This window comes from Pygocentrus nattereri, chromosome 2, assembly GCF_015220715.1.
Source record: "Pygocentrus nattereri isolate fPygNat1 chromosome 2, fPygNat1.pri, whole genome shotgun sequence".
NCBI lineage: Eukaryota > Metazoa > Chordata > Actinopteri > Characiformes > Serrasalmidae > Pygocentrus > Pygocentrus nattereri.
In genome coordinates this window covers 55,611,311-55,628,556 of record NC_051212.1, presented here as the reverse complement: position 1 = coordinate 55,628,556, position 17,246 = coordinate 55,611,311, and the positions used below count along the sequence as shown (strand labels likewise).

The following is a 17,246-nucleotide window of genomic DNA, read 5'->3' as shown; positions in this document are numbered from 1 at the left end:
TCTGTCAGAGCGACTGTGTGGATCATATGAACATTATAGAGCTTTTTAAATGAAACAGTAGAAGCCGTATCGCCCCCTACGCTTCCTGTAGTGTATTACAGTCTGTCAGAGCGACTGTGTGGATCATATGAACATTATAGAGCTTTTTAAATGAAACAGTAGAAGCCGTATCGCCCCCTACGCTTCCTGTAGAGTATTACAGTCTGTCAGAGCGACTGTGTGGATCATATGAACATTATAGAGCTTTTTAAATGAAACAGTAGAAGCCGTATCGCCCCCTACGCTTCCTGTAGTGTATTACAGTCTGTCAGAGCGACTGTGTGGATCATATGAACATTATAGAGCTTTTTAAATGAAACAGTAGAAGCCGTATCGCCCCCTACGCTTCCTGTAGTGTATTACAGTCTGTCAGAGCGACTGTGTGGATCATATGAACATTATAGAGCTTTTTAAATGAAACAGTAGAAGCCGTATCGCCCCCTACGCTTCCTGTAGTGTATTACAGTCTGTCAGAGTGACTGTGTGGATCATATGAACATTATAGAGCTTTTTAAATGAAACAGTAGAAGCCGTATCGCCCCCTACGCTTCCTGTAGTGTATTACAGTCTGTCAGAGCGACTGTGTGGATCATATGAACATTATAGAGCTTTTTAAATGAAACAGTAGAAGCCGTATCGCCCCCTACGCTTCCTGTAGTGTATTACAGTCTGTCAGAGCGACTGTGTGGATCATATGAACATTATAGAGCTTTTTAAATGAAACAGTAGAAGCCGTATCGCCCCCTCCGCTTCCTGTAGTGTATTACAGTCTGTCAGAGCGACTGTGTGGATCATATGAACATTATAGAGCTTTTTAAATGAAACAGTAGAAGCCGTATCGCCCCCTACGCTTCCTGTAGTGTATTACAGTCTGTCAGAGCGACTGTGTGGATCATATGAACATTATAGAGCTTTTTAAATGAAACAGTAGAAGCCGTATCGCCCCCTACGCTTCCTGTAGTGTATTACAGTCTGTCAGAGCGACTGTGTGGATCATATGAACATTATAGAGCTTTTTAAATGAAACCATCAGAACCGTTCCCAGTGGTGGTGATGGGAACCAGACGTCCCTCTAAAAGCTCCTACAGAAAGTTCCTACATGAACTGGTTCTGAATTCACTGCCTGATGACTGAGACGCTGTTTTATGGTAGTTTTGAGATACATGCAGATACGTGTCGTGTCACCACCACTGTGAAGAAATTCCCCTGCAACTGGTCAGATGCAGACTGACCTTTGTGTTGGAGATACCTGCTGTGGTCCATGGTGTGTGCTGCAGTGTTGAGCAGCTGTGATGGACCTCCTGTGTCTGTCTGACAGAATCTTCCACTCGACTCCAGGTCTCACATTCCTGCTGTCCGTCTGTCAGTGAGCCGTGAGTTTAGTCTGTCTGCTGGAGGAGAGATTTTCGGACGGTCAGCAGAGTGGACGCAGCTTTAGCTCTGGTCCGCCAGGGACAGACAGATTCGCTGCTGTTTGGGGGCCAAAACTTATAGACCAAAATATTGAATCCTCCTGTCTTTCCCTGCTTGCATTCGTTTCCTCGTTGGCTCCACCTTCGGAGAACATTGAGGGTGACTCTCATTTACTGAGTTAAGATGGGAAAATGTGGTAATGTGTAAGAAAAATAGCAAATAATAGAAGTACTTTTAAAAAAACAAATCAGTATAATGAAAGTTTAAAAAACAATAATAATAAAAATAAATAAACAATAATTAAAGCGTAAAAATAAAAGCAAACAGGAGGATAAGATAAAAAAAAAGAAACTAAAATGAAATAAAATGACTAACAATAATAATAACTAGAATAAGAATAATAAAAGTTACTAATATAATGATAATAAGACAATAATAGTGAAAATGGAGAAAAAAAAGCAGCAATAATTGAAATTTAAAGGGGAATTCCACCCCAGATTTCTGCGTAGTTCAGTGGTTGAGTGGTGGTTCTGCAGTGCTGACGACGGCGAAACGGCGGAGGCTTTGTTGAGAGTGTATTCAGAGCTGGAAACTTGGCTCTACAGTGAAAGTCTTCAGCTCCTGAAGAGGTTCTGCTCTGTAATATGCAGAAAGCGCTGAGTCGTCTCCTCCTGCTGTGGTTTATTAAATAAAAGGAAATAAGAGAAGCTGCCAGCTGCTGTAGTGATTTGGTGGCGGTTCACCACCGGATTCACCAGAAAACCACACGCCGCTGCCTCTCTGCTCCCTCTAGTGGCCCCACATCAAAACAGCGTCCTCTTTTAGATCAGATGCTCCTTTATTAGGCCCACGGCGGGGACGTCCACAGAGCTGCAGCGAGGAGCTCAGGAGAAGAAGTGAGACAATGTATAAAATAAAATATATTAACTATCATTAAAAATGCACACTGTGAAGATATTTTAACCAAGTTGCTCATTGAGTATTGATTATATATTGCACATGGGGACGCTGATGAGTTATATAAACATAAATAAAAACAAATAGAAATAGAAAAAGCAAACAAATCTTTACGCTGTGGAGATGTGGAGATTTTAACTTTTAATTGGGGTCAGTTACGGCATTTTCGGGTTTTTTGGTTGTTAATAGAGTTGACTAGTATATTAAGCTTTAATTATTCAGTTTAAGTAATTCAGTCGACCAATTTTAATAATATAGAAACATGTACAAACACATACGAGTGTGTGTGTTATATATACGAATAAAATTAACTTTTCATATGTACCTTTTAATTGAGGTACAATACAGGCCAGCCAATCAGAAAAGAGTTCATTTGCATGTCTCAGTCTGAAAGACACAGTGACAGAAACCGCCTGTTTATTTAAATATGGGCATTAAAGGAGGTTGAGTGATGTTAAATATAAGGAAAATGAAATGAAGTATGAGAAATGTACGATATGGGACCTTTAATCTAAGCTGTAGCTAAGAGCTAATATGTTGACCTCTTGTCTCCTCAGGCCATCCCGGCAGCGCAGGTCCCTCATGGGCGTGGCTAACAGGACCTCTGACTTTCTGACCACGCCCTTTGTTCCCCCCAACACCTCAGCCACGCCCAGTCCAGAGGAGGAGGCAGAAGCCAACAAGATCACTCAGCTTGTCTACGCTAAAGAGTCCACGGTCATCTCCAACCTCAGACACTTCACCAGCTACCAGATCGAGGTCCACGCCTGCAACCACCTGAGCGACCCCACCCGCTGCAGCATGGCCGCATACGTCAGCGCCCGCACCATGCCTGAGGGTACGCAGAGCCATCCAGAACCAGGGTCACTGCACACTGTGTGCAGCTGTTAAATGATCTCAGACAGAAGTCCTGCTAATTCGGATATCTTTAAAGGGGAATTCCACCAACTTTCAAGAATGCTCTGCCTTACTGAGCATCGATGAGAGGGTTTGGTGTGAAACGGTTCAGACGTCTTTACAGTGGTGGTGATGGGAACCAGGCGTCGCCATGACTACAACACAGATATAGACACTTTATTTACCATCCAGAACCACCAGAGAACCTACACGAGTCTTCTGAGCTTATATGGAATGTTGATGATGGAAAACAGTGGAAAATCTGGAATAATGAGTTTTCTTTGGGGACTATTTTGCCGCACAGCGCCCTGCATGTCTCCCTCCACCATGAATGGAGTTGAAGTTCTCTAAACTCTCATAAAACAGCGTCTCAGTCATCAGGCAGTGAATTCAGAACCAGCTCATGTAGGAACTTTCTGTGAGGAGCTTTTAGAGGGACGTCTGGTTCCCATCACCACCACTGGAAACGGCTCTGACTCGGTCAGTTTATCTAGAACAGAGAGTTTCACACCAAACCACTCGGTTTACATCATAACCGTTTACTTATGCAGTACTTTAGGAAAAATTGGTGACGTTCCCCTTTAAGGCACTTGGGTATGTAGTAAAGCATTTAGTATTCTTGGTCCTGTCTGTAAGATGAAGCTAGAAGATCTAGAGGACCAGGTCATAGATCTGTCAAGCAGGTAGAAGCTTCTCCATGCTAGACTCAGTTGCTCTGTATCAGTAATTCATCCAGCTATTCTCACTGTGGAGGTAAAAACTAAGTAAGAGATCAAGATCATGACTGCAGCCCAAAGAATGTGGGAACAGTGCCCTCTTTTTGTTTGGGCATGCCATTACATTGTTAGTAATGAAGGTTCTGTTCATCGAGGTACGAGCTGTGTAAAGGTTCTACAGAGGTTTGAAGGTCTGATTGTGGAGCTTAAATCAGGTCCTCCAGGTGAAAAGTTGGTATTTGTTCCTTTTCATAACCGAATGTTTTAAAACAGAGCAGTAGAGTAAAAGCCTGGAGGCGAGGCGAGGCGGGGTGTGTGGAGTCAGTCCAGCTTAGAACAGATCATTTCAGTGGATTATGGTTCAGTTATGTTCCCTGACTGAAGGTGCTGAGACGGAGCCTTGAGGGATCCACCGCAGTGACCAGAGGGGAACCGACCCAGAGACAGTCTAGAACCTTTATTTCTGAGAGTCTGGAAGAATGGAGCAACAGCTAAGAGATTAAAGGAGTTTGTGTTTGTTTATGCAGATCATGCCGATGACATCGTGGGGCCGGTCAACTTCGAGGTCGTGGACTATTCGGTCCATATCAGGTGGATGGAGCCAAAATCCCCAAACGGCATGATCATCCTGTACGAGGTCAACTACAGGAGGCTGGGAGACACGGAGGTCAGACTCCCTGCTGAGGGTCTAAAACAGTGGTCTGCTGCACTCTGGCTGCACTTCTGTAAACATTTATAAATCGGCCGTGTTGAAATCGCTCTGTCAGCAGGCTATTTTCAGCCGTGTGTTCTGGTCGCCGTGGTTACCGTCTGCACGACTGCTGACCTCTTTATGATGGAATACTTTATTAACTGCAGAGGAAATTGTTATTAAAGAAAACAGGACACAGCAAAGAGGTTTCTGCAGATAAGCGGTTAATGTGGCTAACAAATGGCCCACGCTTATATCAGGGGCTCCAACCCAAATGTTAAGAATTTCAGCAGAAATTCCGCTTCGGAAGCCACCGTATAAAAAAAGCTTTAGCTCACTTTTCCCACATCTCTGGCAGGAAGCTTTTCCTCTAAAGTAGAACAGTTTCTGTAAATTGTCTCTCAACATTACATTTTTTACGAGGCTGAAGTCGCTTCTCATTCTCCAGCTTCTTGTTCAGATTTTCCCGTTCCACCTTAAATAGTGCCTGAGGTGCCAGAATGTAACTCCTGCACCATTTAAGGTGGAATGGACACTTCAAATGAGAAGCTGGTGAATAAGAAACTGACTACAGCTTTGCGACGTTTTAGTGTTCGTCAGTTTCTCTCTGCAGATTAAACGTATGAGGAAACCAGCTGGAGTGACTATAAACACTAATCAATCCAGTCGTCTCCAAATTATCGATGTCCGTCTTAAATCTCTCTCTTTGCCGTTTCGTAGCTACTAGCTGGGCGAGAGTGTTGTTTACACACATCCACCCTACAGTAGTTTAGCCCCACCCACTCACACTGAGGTGATGAGGGGAGTTTCAGCCCAGACTGCTTTTCGCAGGAGGTGCAATACTGGATGGCCAATCAGAACAGAGCTTATTTACATAGATTATTCTTAAGAGCAAGTGAAAAAATGTAATGTAAAAATGAGTTATGACTGTTTTTAGTATAAAAACCCATCACAAAATATAGAAATATGTGTGAAAAATAAAATAGAAAAAGTTTTAGTTTTGTCCATTTTTCTGACTGTGTTTGTTGGCTGAGGTGTCAGTCAGGGCCTGATGGCTGAGTGGTGGTGTGTTTCCAGGAGCTCCATCACTGCGTGTCCAGAAAGAGCTACATCAGTGACGGCGGCTGTAAGCTGAGAGTGGTGCATCCCGGGAATTACACGGTGCGGGTTCGAGCCACTTCGCTGGCGGGGAACGGATCCTGGACGGAACCCACACACTTCTACGTGCAGGACCCCCGTAAGTGAAGTGATGACACTTACCCGGAGCGGTGGGCAGCCCTATCCACAGTGCCTGGGGAGCAGTTGGGGGTTAGGTGTCTTGCTCAAGGACACCTCAGTCATGGACTTTACATAGTGTCAAAAAAGCCTAGAAGACTAAAGAGAAGAAAAAAGGGAGGTTTTTAGCCGAGATCGAAAGGCAGACAGAGAAGAGTTTGGGGGCACCAGCACTGAAAGATCTGCCACCCATAGTAGAAAGTCTAGTTGAGGGAACTGTCCAGAATTAGAAGATCGGAGAGCACGAGAGGGACAATATTAAAAAATGAGATCAGAGCTAGACCATGTAAAGCCTTGAAGGAAAGATGGCCTGTACGCAATCGTAGAACCAATAGGAAGCCGATGCAGCTGTCGAAGAACAGGAGTGATATGAGCTGAGTGTTTGGTGGAGGTCAGAACCCTGGCTGCTGAGTTTTGGACGTACTGAAGACGATTGATTAGTTTAGCTGGAAGGCTGGAAGTTCCAGTAATCGATGAGAGCGATGATGTAGCGTCAGCGTCACTCAGCGCAGGGCGTAAGCGTTCACTGTTGCACAGATGATGAAATGTAGTTTTAGTGATGAAAGTAATGTGAGACTCAAAAGTAAGAGATGAATCAAGAAGACAGCCGAGGTTCCTAACAAATCGGACTGGCTGAATATTGACACCAGCGAAGTCCAATACCCGGGAAAGTGAGGTTTTAGATCCGACTAACAGAACCTCGGTTTGATCAGTATTCGGTTTCCGGTAAGAACTGAAAGCCTGTCTGGAGGCAGAGAGGGAAGTAGTGCTGATATGAATTTGAATGTCATCAGCATAGCAGTGGAAGTTAAAACCATGGTTGATGCAGATGATGTGACCAAGTGAGGAGATGTAAATGATCAAGAGGAGAGGCCCGAGGACGGATCCTTGGGGTACACCTCGATCATGAAAGGTCTTTGTTTCATTTGCTGTTGCTTGTGTTGTCCGTCTGGGAGCAGGTGTGGACCCATCCAACATGCTGAAGATTGTGATAGCCCCGGTCATCTGCGTCGCCCTGCTGCTGATGTTATTGGGCGGCTTCGCCATGTTCAAAAAGAAGTGAGTGTGTTTGTCCAGAGAGGACACATGTCTTAATCATCACATCAGCACACTCGTTTACATGGTTTCGGACACTGTAGGACTCACTGTTCCCTATAAACATGAACTAAAAATGAAGCTACTTTTAACGTACTTTCATGCTTCGCTCGTCTGAAGCCGGTCTTGTGTTTGTATCTCTGCTGATGGTCTGCGTTTTCTTTAGGCAAACTGAAGGGCCGACGGGACGTCTGTACACCTCACCCAACCCGGAGTACCTCAGTCCAGACGAAGGTGAGGAAATGCTTTATTCTTCCTTACCCTCTAAATCTGGGGTCAGCGAACTACAGTCCACCGTATACAACCTGCTCTGCCTTTAGACACAGCTCACAGATGACCATGAGCACAGTCTTCTTCAGCCTCTCAGCTCTGGCCGTCAGTCACAGCATCTCCTCCTCACATAGACTGCAGAGCTGCACACAGCAGAAACGAATTGATTAAGTCTTACATTGCCTGAAATTCTGATTTACAGGGTCTTCGATTTACAGTGTTAAACCGTGCACATTAAACAGTATGCAGGGTTGTGCCTTAAATTAACTTGTTTACCTGCTTTACACCTTCAATAAACTATCAATCCTGACTTTAGACTAGCTTTACCTGCATTGAACCTTTCTTAAACGGTCATTACTCGCATTTGACTGATGTTATCTGTTTTACACCTATGTTAAACTATCGTTAAAATATCGTTAAAATATCGTTAGCTGTGATAAAGTAAATGTGTCTGTGTTAAACTATCGTTAAAATATCGTTAGCTGTGATAAAGTAAATGTGTCTGTGTTAAACTATCGTTAAATTATCATTAAACTATCGTTACCTGTGTTAAAGTAACTATCTGTGTTAAATTTTAGTAATACATCTAGTTTATTTAGTAATAAACCATCGTTAAACTATCGTTACCTGTGTTAAAGTAACTGTGTCTGTGTTAAACCTTCGTTAAACTATCGTTACCTGTGTTAAAGTAACTGTGTCTGTGTTAAACCTTCGTTAAACTATCGTTACCTGTGTTAAAGTAACTGTGTCTGTGTTAAACTTTTGTTAAACTATCGTTACCTGTGTTAAAGTAACTGTGTCTGTGTTAAACTTTCGTTAAACTATCGTTACCTGTGTTAAAGTAACTGTGTGTGTGTTAAACTTTCGTTAAACTATCGTTACCTGTGTTAAACTTTCGTTAAACTATCGTTACCTGTGTTAAACTTTCGTTAAACTATCGTTACCTGTGTTAAAGTAACAGATGTAAGAACGTGGAATGTGAAGTGCAGGTTCAGGTCACGGTTTTCTGATTAGACTTGATCCCCTGTGGAGTGGCTGAGTGGTCAGGACTAAAGTCTGAGCCGTGTGTGAAGCTGCCTCTTCCCCAGATTTCACCGTGAGGCTCTTTATCTGTTGGGATGATACGCAGTCACAGATACCCAGTCTAGGTGCATAGAAACAGACCATAATACTCACAAACAAAATAGCATTCAGCAGCACTGTGACCGCTCACTCCCTGCACGCTGACCCTTACACAGCGGCCTTCTATATATATATATGCCCCATATATATATATATATATACACACACATATGGGGCATATCTCAAATCTACATACACAGTAGGTGCTTACATACGTATGAGACTTACTGCCTATAGTTGCTTACATATATATATATATATATATATATATATAATACATAAGGAACACTTTACATATAGGTACATAGATAAATATAAGACACATGGGACGCATTATTATTATTCTTCTTCTTCTTATTATTATTATTATGGGACGTTGTTGCGAGTTTGTTCCTGTGTGTGTTCTCAGTGTACGAGCCGGACGAGTGGGAGGTTCCTCGGGAGAAGATCAGTCTGCTGCGTGAGCTCGGTCAGGGCTCCTTCGGCATGGTGTACGAAGGTATAGCGAAGGACATCGTGAAGGGAGAGTCGCAGACGCGCGTGGCCGTCAAAACCGTCAACGAGTCGGCCAGCCTGCGGGAGCGCATCGAGTTCCTCAACGAGGCCTCCGTCATGAAGGCCTTCAGCTGCCACCATGTGGTGAGAATAAACACCACACACTGTGCTCTCACACTGCTGATCCACTTACATCCACCCAGACTGCTCAGAGTTCACCGATACACCTGCTCACACAGAGGAAACGGATTTACCCAGTTTTCCCCACTTACTGCGAAGAGTCGAGGCATTCTGCAATTTCCCCCTGGGATCAATAAAGGAATCTGAATCTGAATCTGAATCTGAATCTGAATCTGAATCTGAATGTTTCGTGTCTGAAGATGTTGAATACCTGTTCTGCTGGACAATCAAGTCAATGAACCAAACTCTTTTTGGGGGGACTGTCATGTTTGAAAATGGCATGAATGCTGGTTTAATTAATGCTGTCAAATGACTGATTTCCTTTTTTTGTGATTAATAAATTAATAATAATAAAATAGTTCATGTAATTAAGATAAATCGCAGGTGTTATATTTGCTTTTATTTGGTCCTAAATTTTTTTTTTAACCCTCAACGGTGAAGTCGGTTGTAGCTTCATGTTGATTTCCACAGAGCGAATGTAGTTTCTAATGTTCATCGCTGTCGTCCTGGGAGACGTGCAGACGCTGTTGCTCTCACTGGAGGTCGGTGATGGAAATCGGAAACTGTGTTCACTCTGTGATGTGCTGCCATGGTAACCGCTGTTTTATTGGTTGATAGGTGAGGCTGCTGGGTGTGGTCTCTAAAGGCCAGCCCACTCTGGTGGTGATGGAGCTGATGACCCATGGAGACCTGAAGAGCTACCTGCGCTCCCTCAGACCGGACGCTGAGGTGAGAACACACACACACACACACACAGACACACACACACACACACACATACACACACACAAGGGGGCAGTAGAGGGACTGTGGAATATACAACCTGTGGAGGGTCAATCTGCAGCTTAAAAGAGCAAAATAGGACAGGTGGGCTGCAGTGAAGAAGCCCCCCTTATCATGTACAGGATGATGGTGTATAAACCTGCACACAGAGGAAATAAAATGGAGCAGCACAAAAAATAAACCAGCAGTGAAACCACAGCGTAAACAGCAGTAGCGCCAGCGCTTCATTGATCAACGACCATTTCACATTGCTAAAAATGACAAATTGCCATAGCAACTGTGTCCTTTTGGTGAAATTTATGTAATAATAAATTAATGTAATTTATTATTATTATAAATTATAAGGAAATAATATGTTTGTGTTAATCTGCTAAAGGGGGCCTTGTGTCCCCTGTGTGGGGGCAATTGTTACCCCAGAGATCTAACTTTGTTCTAGAAGAAAAACTGTACATGTTTTGAAGTGAAAACAGTGTTTTTCAACCTGTTGGCTGCCCCCTAGTGGACTGTGGTGGTACTGCAGGTGGGCCTTTGGTGCTGTTTTTGTTTTGTTTGTTGTTGTTTTTTGGTAAACACAATTACAGAACATAGACAGTTAACCAGGTCTAGAACATGAAAAATATTCATGTTGTGCTGATTATTTGGTAAAATGAAGAAATGAAGCATCAAAAATACCAAAATACTTCGGACAGAGCCAGCTGATTATGTGAACATAATTTTAGTAAAACATCATCGTATTGAATTTCTGTGAGCTTTTCCAGTGGACTTTGCGTTATTTGTCTTATGCTGGAAACAGTGGGGCCGGTTTAATCTTCTAGTTGGCTCTTGTGGCCGGTTATGTGGGCCGCAAGTTGGAAAAGGTAGTGAACCTCTTTTCTAGAACTTCATACAAATGCATAGATCACTTTTAAATAAGATCTAATAAGAGAGCCCAGAAGGTTTATGGGGGTAAATCTCAGTGAAATCTCAGATTTTGACCACAGCCTTTCAGCACACGTGTGGAGATTAGCTCTTAGTTTAAGACCCAGTGGAGATGGTATGTGGTCAGTGGGTTGTGGTCACTCTGTCCATATGAACTGCTCCATGTCTCTGTGTTTGTCAGAATAACCCCGGCCGGCCGCCCCCCACACTGAAGGAGATGATCCAGATGGCGGCGGAGATCGCGGATGGCATGGCCTACCTGAACGCCAAGAAGTTTGTGCACAGAGACCTGGCGGCCCGGAACTGCATGGTGGCCGAGGATTTCACCGTGAAGATCGGAGGTGTGTTGCCTGTTTTACAGCTTACAGACACACCTGGAGCTTCTGTTTCCCGACTTGGCTGATGAAATAATTAGGGAAGGGCAGTTGATCCATCTCTGGGCTATTTTAAGATTTATTTTTTATTTACAGCGCTAGCTTAACCATGTTTCAGTGAAAGTTGGCTCACTGATCCTCATTAAAATCCTAGCACCGTTTCATTTTCCACGTTAAAATATTTGCACAAACTTCCACGTTTAATGACCGAGTCCAGTGGCCCGGACACAGAATCAGAACTGGATCGAGATTAATCCAGGATATAATTTGGTTTGTGTTTGTTTTTCTTTCTGTCTCCTGATCGCGTCTCCTGGAAGACTTTGGCATGACTCGAGACATCTACGAGACGGACTACTACAGGAAAGGTGGGAAGGGTCTGCTTCCGGTCAGGTGGATGGCTCCGGAGTCGCTGAAGGACGGAGTCTTTACTGCCCACTCGGACTGCTGGTAAAACACTCACTAATCCTACTCTAATCCTAAACTAATCCTAATCTAAATGTAATCCTAATGTAAACTTAATCCTAAAGTAAACCTACTCCTAACCTAAATCTAAACTTAACCTAATCATAATCCTAACCTAACTTAATCCTAACCTAAATTTAACCCTAAACCTAACCTAAACTTAATCCTAACCTAATCCCAACCAACCTTAATCCTAACCTAATAGTAATCCTACACCTAACCTAAATGTAATCTTAATCTAATCCCAACCAGAACTTGATCTTAACCTAATAGTAATCCTACACCTAACCTAATCCTAACCTAAACTTAATCCTAACCTAATCTAAATCTGAACTTAATCCTAGCCTCATCACAGTCCTAACTTGATCCTAACCTCAGTTTCTTGATTACAGCTTCTTATAATCATGTTATTCGTAGTTGTAGCAATAGTAAAAGTATCAGATGTTTTGCTGTTATTATAATTAGTAGTAGTAATAAATAGCTGTAATCGTCTTTTTAATTAGTAGCAGTAAAATAGTAAAAGCAGAATTAATTAATGTTTCTAATAACTAATTAGTAAAAGTAGCTATAACTGATTTACTACAATAATAAAAATAATTATTAGTAATGTAGTGGTATCTAACAATAATTGATTACCTTTTTGTTTATTAATAGATGTGGTGGTAGTAGTAGTAGTAATGGTAGTTGTAGTAGTGGTAGTTGTGGTACTAGTTGTAGTGGTAGTAGTTGTAGCAGTGGTAGTAGTTGTAGTAGTAGTGGTGGTGGTAGTAGTAGCAGTAGTGATGGTAGTAGTAGTTATAGTAGTTATTGTAGTAGTTGTACTAGTGGTAGTTGTAGTTGCAGTAGTTGAAGTAGTTGTAGTAGTGGTGGTAGTTGTAGTAGTGGTGGTAGAAGTAGTTGTAGTGGTGGTAGAAGTAGTAGTTGTAGTGGTGGTGGTGGTAGTAGCAGTAGAAGTAGGGGTGGTGGTAATTGTAATAGTAGTGGTAGTTGTAGTTGCAGTAATTGAAGTAGTTGTAGTTGCAGTAATTGTAGTAGTAGTGGTGGTAGTTGTAGTAGTAGTAGTAGTAGTAGTAGTAGTAGTAGTGGTGGTGGTGGTGGTGGTGGTAGTAGTAGTTATAATAGTTATTGTAGTAGTTGTACTAGTGGTAGTTGTAGTTGCAGTAGTTGAAGTAGTAGTTGTAGTAGTGGTGGTAGTTGTAGTTGTAGTAGTGGTGGTAGAAGTAGTTGTAGTAGTGGTGGTAGAAGTAGTAGTTGTAGTGGTGGTGGTGGTAGTAACAGTAGAAGTAGGGGTGGTAGTAATTGTACTAGTAGTGGTAGTTGTAGTTGAAGTAGTTGTAGTTGCAGTAATTGTAGTAGTAGTGGTGGTAGTAGTAGTTGTTGTAGTGGTGGTAGTTGTAGTAGTTGTAGTGGTGGTAGTTGTAGTTGTTGTAGTGGTGGTAGTTGTAGTAGTAGTTGTAGTGGTGGTAGTTGTAGTAGTAGTAGTAGTAGTTGTAGTGGTGGTAGTAGTTGTAGTGGTGGTGGTAGTTGTAGTGGTGGTTGTAGTGGTGGTAGTTGTGGTTGTAGTGGTGGTAGTAGTAGTATTTGTAGTGGTGGTAGTAGTAATTGTTGTAGTGGTAGTAGTAGTTGTTGTAGTGATGGTGGTAGTAGTAGTTGTAGTGGTGGTAGTAGTTGTTGTAGTAGTTGTAGTGGTGTTAGTAGTAGTTGTAGTGGTAGTGGTAGTAGTTGTAGTGGTGGTAGTGGTAGTAGTTGTAGTGGTGGTAGTTGTAGTAGTTGTAGTGGTGGTAGTTGTAGTAGTTGTGGTGGTGGTAGTAGTAGTTGTTGTAGTGGTGGTAGTTGTAGTGGTGGTAGTAGTAGTTGTTGTAATGGTGGTAGTTGTGGTGGTAGTGGTGGTAGTAGTAGTAGTTGTGGTGGTGGTAGTAGTAGTTGTTGTAGTGGTGGTAGTTGTAGTGGTGGTAGTAGTAGTTGTTGTAGTGGTGGTAGTGGTGGTAGTTGTAGTGGTGGTGGTAGTTGTAGTGGTGGTAGTAGTAGTTGTTGTAGTGGTGGTAGTTGTAGTGGTGGTAGTAGTAGTTGTTGTAGTGGTGGTAGTGGTGGTAGTTGTAGTGGTGGTGGTAGTTGTAGTAGTATTAAAGCATGTCTGTGTTGTGGTCGTCAGGTCGTTCGGCGTGGTCCTGTGGGAGATCAGCACATTAGCTGAGCAGCCGTATCAGGGTCTGTCCAACGAGCAGGTGCTGAAGTTCGTGATGGACGGTGGATACCTGGACCGGCCGGACAACTGCGCTGACCGGCTGTAAGTCACAGCTCTTAGTGCCAGATTTTACTGACACAGACGGTCAAGCTAGAAAAGCTTAAAACGACCGGTCAGAATATTCAGTCAGAGTTGGTTCATGTTCAGTTCTCAGCTGACGGAGGCCAACTGTGAGCGTAATCAGTGTGTAATGACCTTAATAGACAAGCATCATTAGCTCGGGGCTAACGTGTTAGCTTAGAGCTGACGTTTTAGCTCGGGGCTAACGTATTAGCTTAGAGCTGACGTATTAGCTCGGGGCTAACGTATTAGCTTAGAGCTGACGTATTAGCTCGGGGCTAATGTATTAGCTTAGGGCTAACGTATTAGCTTAGCTCTAACGTATTAGCTCGGGGCTAAAGTATTAGCTTAGGGCTAATGTGTTAGCTCGGGGCTGACGTGTTAGCTCGGGGCTAACGTATTAGGCTGGGGCTAACATATTAGCCTGGGGCTAACGTGTTACCTTGTGGCTGACGTGTTAGCTTGGGGCTAATGATATTAGCTTGGGGCTAATGATATTAGCTTGGGGCTGACGTGTTAGCTTGGGGCTGACGTGTTAGCTTGGGGCTAATGATATTAGCTTGGGGCTAATGATATTAGCTCGGGGCTGACGTGTTAGCTTGGGGCTAATGATATTAGCTTGGGGCTGACGTGTTAGCTTGGGGCTAATGATATTAGCTTGGGGCTGACGTGTTAGCTTGGGGCTAATGATATTAGCTCGGGCTGACGTGTTAGCTTGGGGCTAATGATATTAGCTCGGGCTGACGTGTTGGCGCTCCTGTGTTAAAGTGCATTTCGGCTCATTGTTTACGTGTCAGTTCATGGCGAGCGTGTTGGGCTGATATGGGAGTTCGGGGCCAATACTCTATTATATAGTGGGCCAATGAGCTCGATGCCGATCCTGTCCCTGCCTTCCTTCTCCCTCAGACACAACCTGATGCAGATGTGTTGGCACTACAACCCCAAGATGCGTCCCACCTTCCAGGAGATCATCGAGATGCTGAAGGAGGAGCTGCACCCGTCCTTCCAGGAGGTCTCCTTCTTCTACAGCGAGGAGAACAAGCCCCCGGAGAGCGAGGACTTCGACATGGACATGGAGAACATGGAGAGCATCCCTCTGGACCCTTCGTCCTACTCCCAGCGCGAGGGCAGCGCCGACGGGGACGAGGGGTCTGCCGTGGGCCTGAGGGGAAGCTACGACCAGCACGTGCCCTACACGCACATGAACGGCGGAAAGAAAAACGGACGCATTTTATCCCTCCCTCGCTCCAGTCCCACCTAACGCCGCCCCCGCCCTCCCGCCAGACAAGCTACGCTAGATTCATTCGTTCTTTTATACGGTCACTTTTATCACACACTAGCTCCACGGTGCCCTCGGACAGACAGCGAGACACTCAGGACTTTCATTTCCCATTTTTTCTCCGCTGTACCACAGTGCAGGGTGCCACCCATTCATTTCTCTTTTTGTATTTAAAGAAGACGACGAAGGAAAGTGCACATCGGCACCTGCTTCCCTGTTTTAATATTGCCAAGTTTCCAGAACTAAATGGAGCAAACTGTGAATCTGAACCTCAGACAACCAGACGGCTGCTTACGAACCCCCTCCAGACTCTTCCCTCTCCTCCTCCAGCTGCGGCTTTCCCTCCAAAAAAAACGAAAGAAGACGAGGAAGACGGAAAGCAACATTAAAAGTGGCCTTATCGTATTTGTGGCCTGTGTCGAGGTCTTTTGTATTGAAGGTGGACGTCCTAGAACAAACTGCTAAAGGCTCCAGGAGCCTCCACTTCTCTCTCTCTCTCTCTCTCTCTCTCTCTCTCTCTCTCTCTCTCTCTCTCTGTCCGTCTGTTTATCTGTCTATCTATCTGTCTGTCTGTCTGTCTCTCTCTCTTCAGTATTTCACATCACACAGAGAATGCGCCGCTATATGGACTTTGTCTTATTTATTTTGCTTTTTTTTCTTCTTCTTTTTTTTTTTTTTTTTTTGTTTTGAAACATTTACAGCTGAAGGATATCAAACCCGTATTTTCAGGACATTTGGACAGAAACAGTTCCTCAGATTGACCAGTAGTTGCTGCTTTGATATATTTTAGTAGACATAGATGATGAAAAAAAGTATATATGAATATATTATTGATGTTTTTTTGTTTTTTGTACATAGTCAACGTGTCGTCGTTGAAGAGCTATTGCCGGTTGTAGAAATGTTTTTACATGTTTATTTTTTGTCTGTCTGCCTGTGACCTTTATTTTTTTCTAATTCAGAAATCGTACTAATCCCGTTCTGAAGCTCTGAGCCGCTCGCTCAGGTGGACGTATTGTAGACGGCTTCGGATGTCAACACTTGATATCGATTGAAATTACTGCTGTTAATAAAGCAGCGAGGTGCATTCGAGACGAGAGCACGACGCACTTCTGTCGTCTTTCCTGACGTGTGATGTGGCTCTGTGTGGTTTTCCAGGGACGTTCGGTCGAACCAACGTCTTTGATGAGAAGACGGTACTTTTAACTACTAAATTGTAGTTGATTTTGATTTAATTTGATATTCCTGCTACCAAAAGATATTCGGACAATAATGGACCTTCTTCACCCACCAGCAGTTACAGAAAAAAGCAGGGAAAGAATATTAAAATGGCTAAAGCTGCACTGTGTAGTAATCTACAAATCCCCAAAACTTAGTGTTCCAGAAATGAAGTCATTTTAAAAGTCCAGTACGGTGGAAAGTCTTGCCTGAGAAAACGATCCAAAAAGCGATGTATCTGGGCAGTAAGCATTTATTGGAATATCTGATGGGGGGAAAAAAGAAAATTTTAGAAGAAACACAAATAAATAGTCCGTTCTAACCATTTAACCATTTCCAAATCTCTTCTGCAGGAAGTCCAGCATTTACAGTTGCCATCCAGCACCTGCAATCTAATTACTTCATTAACCCCTTCAAATCTCAGGCTTATTATACACTGAGACTTATTATTCAGTAACTACAGGGACTTCAGTGCAAACTGGTTATTCTTTGATTATAGAAGTGTAATAAAACTTGGTCATGACCATTTAAGGGGTCAGATTAAATCAGATGCCGCTGGAAGAGTCCTTGACCAAATCAAGCTTCACGTCTCATTCGGAGCCCACAGAACCAACCTGAAGCTCTAACCTAGGATACATTATGAGAACCAAAAGACTAGAGCAGTACGATAAATTGTATTTGTACCATTATCACGAAACAAGTTTCCCTGATAAACATCATTAGAGCTGTGATCACAGATCATATAGCCTCATAACTGGTT

The 17,246-nt window shown here is 43.3% G+C and overlaps 1 protein-coding gene across 1 annotated transcript in view; it reads left to right on the top strand.

The window, feature by feature from the left end:
- The window catches only part of insra (insulin receptor a), a 99,766-nt gene extending 83,399 nt beyond the window's left edge, over nucleotides 1-16,367 (top strand). Inside the window, exons 11-21 of the mRNA XM_037533124.1 lie at nucleotides 2,967-3,247; nucleotides 4,550-4,689; nucleotides 5,791-5,950; nucleotides 6,948-7,047; nucleotides 7,250-7,317; nucleotides 8,885-9,114; nucleotides 9,769-9,879; nucleotides 11,033-11,192; nucleotides 11,543-11,672; nucleotides 13,840-13,974; nucleotides 14,899-16,367. Coding sequence (XP_037389021.1) covers nucleotides 2,967-3,247; nucleotides 4,550-4,689; nucleotides 5,791-5,950; nucleotides 6,948-7,047; nucleotides 7,250-7,317; nucleotides 8,885-9,114; nucleotides 9,769-9,879; nucleotides 11,033-11,192; nucleotides 11,543-11,672; nucleotides 13,840-13,974; nucleotides 14,899-15,253 — 1,870 coding nt within the window. The 3' untranslated portion in view covers nucleotides 15,254-16,367. The remainder of the gene's footprint in view (nucleotides 1-2,966; nucleotides 3,248-4,549; nucleotides 4,690-5,790; nucleotides 5,951-6,947; nucleotides 7,048-7,249; nucleotides 7,318-8,884; nucleotides 9,115-9,768; nucleotides 9,880-11,032; nucleotides 11,193-11,542; nucleotides 11,673-13,839; nucleotides 13,975-14,898) is intronic.
- Nucleotides 16,368-17,246: the final 879 nt, after the last annotated feature.